This window comes from Corvus hawaiiensis, unplaced genomic scaffold (assembly GCF_020740725.1).
Source record: "Corvus hawaiiensis isolate bCorHaw1 unplaced genomic scaffold, bCorHaw1.pri.cur scaffold_269_ctg1, whole genome shotgun sequence".
Lineage (NCBI taxonomy): Eukaryota > Metazoa > Chordata > Aves > Passeriformes > Corvidae > Corvus > Corvus hawaiiensis.
Window position 1 is genome coordinate 37,407 of NW_025963331.1, and position 7,887 is coordinate 45,293.

Here is a 7,887-nt window from a genome sequence, read left to right on the forward strand (position 1 = left end):
TCTTTTCCCCTTCCCCCCCCTTTTATCTTCCCTTTTTTCCCCCCCTTTTTCCCCCTTTTCCCCCCAACTTTTAAAGTTTTTCCCCTGTTTTTTTCCCTCCTTTTTTCCCTGTATTTTCTCTCATTTTTCCCCTGATTTCTCCTGGTTTTTCCTGTTTTTTTTCTTCTTTTCTCTTGGTTTTGTTCTGTTTTCTCTTGGGTTTTTTCCTCCCATTTTTCCCTGCATTTTTCCTTGTTTTTTCCCCCATTTTTTTCCTGGTTTTTCCCCTTTTTTCCCAGTTTTTCTCCATTTCCCCCCATTTTTCCCCCATTTCCCCACTTTTTTGGGGGTGTCTCTGCTCCCCTGACCCCCCCATTTTCCCCCATTTTTCCCTCATTTTTCCCCATTTTCCCCATTTTTCCCTCCCCATTATTTTCCCGTTTTTCCCATTTTTCCCCGTTTCCCCCCATTTTCCCCCCATTTTCCCCCCATTTTCCCCCCATTTCCCCCCATTTTCCCCCATTTTCCCCCATTTTCCCCCATTTTTCCCCATTTTTCCCCATTCCCCCCATTTTTTTCCCGTTTTCCCCATTCCCCCCCCGTTTTTCCCATTTTTTCCCCATTTTCCCCATTTCCCTCCCCCATTTTTTTCCCGTTTTCCCATTTTTTCCCCATTTTCCCCATTTTTTCCCCATTTTCCCCATTTTTTCCCCCATTTTCTCCCATTTTTCCCATTTCCCCCCCATTTTTCCCATTTTTTCCCCCCGTTTTCCCCATTTTTCCCCCGTTTTTCCCATTTCCACCCCCGTTTCCCCCCATTTTCCCCATTTTTTCCCCATTTTCCCCATTTTTTCCCCCATTTTCTCCCATTTTTCCCATTTTCCCCCCATTTTCCCCATTTTTCCCCCCGTTTTCCCCATTTTTCCCCCGTTTTCCCCTTCCCCCCCCCCATTTTCCCCCATTTTCCCCATTTTCCCCCCGTTTTCCCCATTTTTTCCCCCGTTTTTCCCATTTTCCCCCGTTTTCTCCCCGTTTTCCAGCGGGATCCCTGCGGAACCACCAGGAGGTCGATCTCAACGTGGTCCGGATTTGCTTCCAGGCCTCGTTCCGGGACCGCGCCGGGATCCCCCGGAGCCTCAGCCCGGTGCTGTCCCAGCCCATCTTCGACAAGAGTGAGTCCCAAAATATCCCCCAATTACCCCAAAAAACCACCCCAAAAACATCCTGAAAAGAGCCCCAAAATCATCCCCAAAGTATCCCAAAAATATCCCAGAAATAGCCCAAAATCGCCCCAAAAACATCCCCAAAGTATCCCAAAAATATCCCAGAAATAGCCCAAAAAAATCCCCCAAAACATCCCCAAATCACCCCAAAATCACCCCAAAAGTATCCCCAAAATATCCGCAAAAAGATCCCCAAAATCACCCCAAAATCACCCCAAAAACATCCCAAAAACATCCCAAAAACATCCCAAAAATACCCCCAAAATCACCCAAAAATCACCCCAAAATATCCCAAAAATATCCCAAAACCCACCCAAAAATATCCCAAAATTATCCCATAAACCACCCCAAAAAATACCCAAATCGCCCCAAAATCACCCCCAAACCATCCCAAAAACATCCCAGAAATATCCCAAAAAGTCCCAAAATCTCCCCAAATCGCCCTGAAAACCAGCCCGAAAACCACCCCAAAAACATCCTAAAAAGATCCCCAAAATCGCCCAAAAATCACCCCAAAAATAGCTGCAAAATAGCCCCAAAAAGATCCCCAAATTGCCCCAAAATCACCCCCAAAACATCCCAAAAGTAGCCCCAAAATATCCCAAAACCACCCCAAAATATCCCCAAATTTCCCCAAAAACCACCCCAAAAATATCCCAAAATCTCCCCAAAATACCCCCAAAATTATCCCCAAAATATCCCAGAAACATCCCAGAAATATCACAAAATTATCCCATAAACCACCCCAAAAAAATCCCCAAATCACCCGAAAATCACCCCAAAAACCTCCCAAAAGTAGCCCCAAAATATCCCAAAAACATCCCAGAAATATCCCAAAAAACCCCAAAATCTCCCCAAATCACCCCGAAAACCAGCCCAAAAACCACCCCAAAGAGACCCTGAAAAATCCCAAAATTGCCCCAAAATCACCCCAAAAATATCCCAAAAGTATCCCCAAAAATATCCCAGAAACATCCCCAAAATATCCCCAAACCACCCCAAAAATATCCCGAAACCCACCCCAAAAATATCCCCAAATTGCTCCAAAATCACCCCAAAAATATCCCCAAAAAATTTGGAGTAAAATTGGGAAAAAAAGACGAAAAAAATAAAAAAAAAAATTCAAAAAAAAAAAAAAATCCCCCAAAATCGAAAAAAAAATCTCCAAAAATCAGAAAAAAAATCGGGGGAAAGAGCGAAAAAACCACAAAAAAATCTGAGAAAAAAAACTTTCAAAAATTTTTAAAAAATTCCCTGAAATCCCCCCAAAAATCCCGAAAAATTCTGGAAAAAAAATCTGATAAAACTTGGAGTAAAATTGGGAAAAAAAGACGAAAAATCAAAAAAAAATTCCAAAAAAATAAAAAAAAAAATCCAAAAAAATCGAAAAAAAAATCCCAAAAAATCAGAAAAGATCGGGAGAAAGAGTGAAAAAAATCTGAGAAAAAAACTTTTAAAAATGTTTTTAAAAATTCCCCAAAATCCCCCAGAAATTCTGAAAAATTCCGGGAGAAAAAATCTGATAAAATTTGGAGTAAAATTGGGAAAAAAGACGAAAAAACGAGAAAAAAATCCCCGAAAAATTCTGGAACATTCTGGGAAAAAAAATCTGATAAATTTGGAGTAAAATTGGGGAAAAAAGACAAAAAAAATCGGGAAAAAATCCCTCAAAAATTCCAAAAAATTCTGGGAAAAGGATCCCATAAAATTTGGAGTAAAATCGGGAAAAAAATCCGAAAAAAATGCGAAAAAAATCCCAAAAAAATCGGGAAAAAATCCCCGAAAACTTCTGAAACATTCTGGGGAAAAAAATCTGATAAATTTTGAGGTAAATTGGGAAAAAAAGACAAAAGGAATCAAAAAAAAAAAAATCAAAAAAACCGAAAAAAATTCCCCAAAAATAAAAAAAAAATCCCCAAAAATCAGAAAAAAATCGGGGGAAAAAGCGAAAAAATAACCCGAAAAAACCTGATAAAAAAAACCCTCAAAACCTTTTTTCCAAAACTTTACAAAAATTCCCCGAAATGGCCCCAAAAATCCTGAAAAATTCTGGAAAAAAAATCTGATAAAATTTGGAGTAAAATTGGGAACAAAGATGAAAAAAAATGGGAAAAAAATCCCGAAAAATTCTGGGAAAAAAAATCCGATAAAATTTGGAGTAAAATTGGGGGAAAAAACCGAAAAAAGTCAGAAAAAAATCCCCAAAAATCCAAAAAAATTCTGGGGAAAAAATCCGATAACGTTTGGAGTAAAATTGGGAAAAAAAACCGAAAAAAAGACAAAAAAAAATCCGAAAAAAAATGCGAAAAAGATCCCAAAAAATCGGGAAAAAATCCCCGAAAACTTCTGAAACATTCTGGGGAAAAAAATCTGATAAATTTTGAGGTAAATTGGGAAAAAAAAGATGAAAGGAATCCAAAAAAAAAAAAAATCAAAAAAACCCGAAAAAAAAATCCCCAAAAATAAAAAAAAAATCCCCCAAAATCAGAAAAAAATCGGGGGAAAAAACGAAAAAATAACCCGAAAAAACCTGATAAAAAAAAACCCTCAAAACCTTTTTTCCAAAACTTTACAAAAATTCCCCGAAATAGCCCCAAAAATCCTGAAAAATTCTGGAAAAAAAATCTGATAAAATTTGGAGTAAAATTGGGAACAAAGATGAAAAAAATGGGAAAAAAAATCCCGAAAAATTCTGGGGAAAAAAATCCGATAAAATTTGGAGTAAAATTGGGGAAAAAACCCGAAAAAAGTCAGAAAAAAAATCCCCAAAAATCCAAAAAAATTCTGGGGAAAAAATCCGATAACGTTTGGAGTAAAATTGGGAAAAAAAGACGAAAAAAAGACGAAAAAAATCCGAAAAAAATCCCAAAAAATCAGAAAAAAATCGGGGGAAAAAGCGAAAAATAACCGAAAAAACCTGATAAAAAAACCCCTCAAAACCTTTTTTCCAAACTTTCCAAAACTTCCCCGAATTGGCCCCAAACCAGAGTCCACGAACACGTCGGAGCTGCGCATCTGCCGCATGAACAAAGAGAGCGGCCCCTGCACGGGCGGCGAGGAGCTCTACCTGCTCTGCGACAAGGTCCAGAAAGGTACCGCGGCCCCTGCGGGCACCTGCGGGCACCTGCGGGCATTTAGGGACACCTGCGGGCACCTGCGGGGCACCTGGGGGGCACCTGGGACATTTGGGGGCATTTGGGGGCATTTGGGGACACCTGGGGGGCATTTGGGGACATTTGGGGGGCATTTGGGGACACCTGGGGGGCATTTGGGGACACCTGGGCGGCATTTGGGGGCACCTGGGCGGCATTTGGGGACACCTGGGGGGCATTTGGGGGGCATTTGGGGGCATTTGGGGACACCTGGGGCGGCATTTGGGGACATTTGGGGGCATTTGGGGACACCTGGGGGGCATTTGGGGACATTTGGGGGGCATTTGGGGACACCTGGGGGGCATTTGGGGACACCCGGGGGGCAATTGGGGGCAATTGGGGACATTTGGGGACACCTGGGGGGCACCTGGGCACACCTGGGGGGCATTTAGGGGCACCTGGGGGGCACCTGGGCAGCATTTGGGGGGCAATTGGGGACACTTGGGAGCACCTGGGGGGCATTTGGGGACAGCTGGGGGTGATTTAGGGGCAGCTGGGAGCACCTGGGGGGCACCTGGGGGACATTTGGGGCATTTGGGGACATTTGGGGGGCATTTGGGGACACCTGGGGGGCACCTGGGGGGCATTTGGGGGCATTTGGGGACAGCTGGGGGGCATTTAGGGGTCATTTAGGGGCACCTGGGGGGCATTTGGGGACATTTGGGGGGCATTTAGGGGCACCTGGGGGGCATTTGGGGGCACCTGGGGGTGATTTAGGGGCAGCTGGGAGCAGCTGGGGGCACCTGGGGGACATTTGGGGGCACCTGCGGGCACCTGGGGCAGCACCTGGGGGGCATTTGGGGGCATTTGGGGGCAATTGGGGACACCTGGGAGCACCTGGGGGTCATTTAGGGGCACCCGGGGGGCATTCAGGGGTCATTTAGGGACACCTGGGCACAACTCTGGGCATTTGGGAGCACCTGGGCACAACTCTGGGAATTTGGGGGGCATTTAGGGACACCTGGGGAGCATTAGGGGCACCTGGGCACACCTGGGGGGCATTTAGGGACACCTGGGGGGCACCTGGGGGGCATTTGGGGACACCTGGGGGGCATTTGGGGACACCTGGGAGCACCTGGGCACACCTGGGGGGCATTTAGGGACACCTGGGGGGCATTTGGGGGCATTTGGGGACACCTGGGGGGCAGCTGGGGGCATTTGGGGGGCATTTGGGGACACCTGGGGGGCATTTGGGGACACCTGGGGGGCATTTGAGGACATTTGGGGGGCATTTGGGGACACCTGGGGGGCATTTGGGGACATTTGGGGGGCATTTGAGGACACCTGGGGGGCATTTGGGGACACCTGGGGGGCATTTGGGGGCACCTGGGCGGCATTTGGGGACATTTGGGGGGCATTTGGGGACACCTGGGGGGCATTTGGGGACACCTGGGCGGCATTTGGGGGCACCTGGGCGGCATTTGGGGACACCTGGGGGGCATTTGGGGGGCATTTGGGGGGCATTTGGGGACACCTGGGGGCGGCATTTGGGGACATTTGGGGGCATTTGGGGACACCTGGGGGGCATTTGGGGACATTTGGGGGGCATTTGGGGACACCTGGGGGGGCATTTGGGGACACCCGGGGGGCAATTGGGGGCAATTGGGGACATTTGGGGACACCTGGGGGGCACCTGGGCACACCTGGGGGGCATTTAGGGGCACCTGGGGGGCACCTGGGCGGCATTTGGGGGGCAATTGGGGACACTTGGGAGCACCTGGGGGGCATTTGGGGACAGCTGGGGGTGATTTAGGGGCAGCTGGGAGCACCTGGGGGGCACCTGGGGGACATTTGGGGGCATTTGGGGACATTTTGGGGGCATTTGGGGGGCATTTGGGGACACCTGAGGGGGCACCTGGGGGGCATTTGGGGACAGCTGGGGGGCATTTAGGGACATTTGGGGGGCATTTAGGGGTCATTTAGGGGCACCTGGGGGGCATTTGGGGACATTTGGGGGGCATTGGGGACATTTGGGGGGCATTTAGGGGCACCTGGGGGCATTTGGGGGCACCTGGGGGTGATTTAGGGGCAGCTGGGAGCAGCTGGGGGCACCTGGGGGACATTTGGGGGCACCTGGCAGCACCTGGGGGGCATTTGGGGGCATTTGGGGGGCAATTGGGGACACCTGGGAGCACCTGGGGGGTCATTTAGGGGCACCCGGGGGGCATTCAGGGGTCATTTAGGGACACCTGGGCACAACTCTGGGCATTTGGGAGCACCTGGGCACAACTCTGGGAATTTGGGGGGCATTTAGGGACACCTGGGGAGCATTAGGGCACCTGGGCACACCTGGGGGGCATTTAGGGACACCTGGGGGGCACCTGGGGGGCATTTGGGGACACCTGGGGGGCAGCTGGGGGCATTTGGGGACATTTGGGGACACCTGGGGGGCATTTAGGGGTCATTTAGGGGCACCTGGGGGGACATTTGGGGACATTTGGGGGCAATTGGGGGACATTTGGGGACACCTGGGGGGCATTCAGGGGTCATTTAGGGGCACCTGGGGGGCACCTGGGGGCATTTGGGGACACCTGGGCACAGAGAGGGGCATCGCGGTGATTGATCCCAACCCCACATTCCCAATCCCAACCCCATATCCCACATTCCCAACCCCACATTCCCATTCCCAGAGGACATCGCGGTGATCGAGCCCACATTCCCAATCCCAACCCCACATTCCCACATTCCCGATCCCATATCCCAATCCCACATTCCCGATCCCGTTCCCGTTCCCAGAGGACATCGCGGTGATCTTCCGGAAGGAGTCCTGGAGGCGCGCGCGGATTTCTCCCCGTTCCCAACCCCACATTCCCACATTCCCACATTCCCAATCTCGCATCCCACATTCCCGCATTCCCGATCATTCCCGATCCCATTCCCGTTCCCAGAGGACATCGCGGTGATCTTCCGGAAGGAGTCCCGGGAGGCGCGCGCGGATTTCTCCCTTATCCCAACCCCACATTCCCACATTCCCAACCCCACATTCCCACATTCCCACATTCCCAAATTCCCGATGATTCCTGTTCCCAGAGGACATCGCGGTGATCTTCCGGAAGGAGTCCTGGGAGGCGCGCGCGGATTTCTCCCTTATCCCAACCCCACATTCCCACATTCCCAACCCCACATTCCCACATTCCCACATTCCCAAATTCCCGATGATTCCTGTTCCCAGAGGACATCGCGGTGATCTTCCGGAAGGAGTCCTGGGAGGCGCGCGCGGATTTCTCCCTTATCCCAACCCCACATTCCCACATTCCCAACCCCACATTCCCACATTCCCCACATTCCCAAATTCCCGATGATTCCTGTTCCCAGAGGACATCGCGGTGATCTTCCGGAAGGAGTCCCGGGAGGCGCGCGCGGATTTCTCCCTTATCCCAACCCCACATTCCCACATTCCCAACCCCACATTCCCACATTCCCACATTCCCAAATTCCCGATGATTCCTGTTCCCAGAGGACATCGCGGTGATCTTCCGGAAGGAGTCCTGGGAGGCGCGCGCGGATTTCTCCCTTATCCCAACCCCACATTC

General features: G+C 49.6%; 1 protein-coding gene across 1 annotated transcript in view; it reads left to right on the top strand.

The window, feature by feature from the left end:
• The window catches only part of LOC125320892 (transcription factor RelB homolog), a 28,088-nt gene extending 20,451 nt beyond the window's left edge, over positions 1-7,637 (top strand). The window contains exons 7-10 of the mRNA XM_048293311.1: positions 1,020-1,151; positions 4,190-4,294; positions 7,091-7,161; positions 7,323-7,637. Coding sequence (XP_048149268.1) covers positions 1,020-1,151; positions 4,190-4,294; positions 7,091-7,161; positions 7,323-7,541 — 527 coding nt within the window. The 3' untranslated portion in view covers positions 7,542-7,637. The remainder of the gene's footprint in view (positions 1-1,019; positions 1,152-4,189; positions 4,295-7,090; positions 7,162-7,322) is intronic.
• Positions 7,638-7,887: the final 250 nt, after the last annotated feature.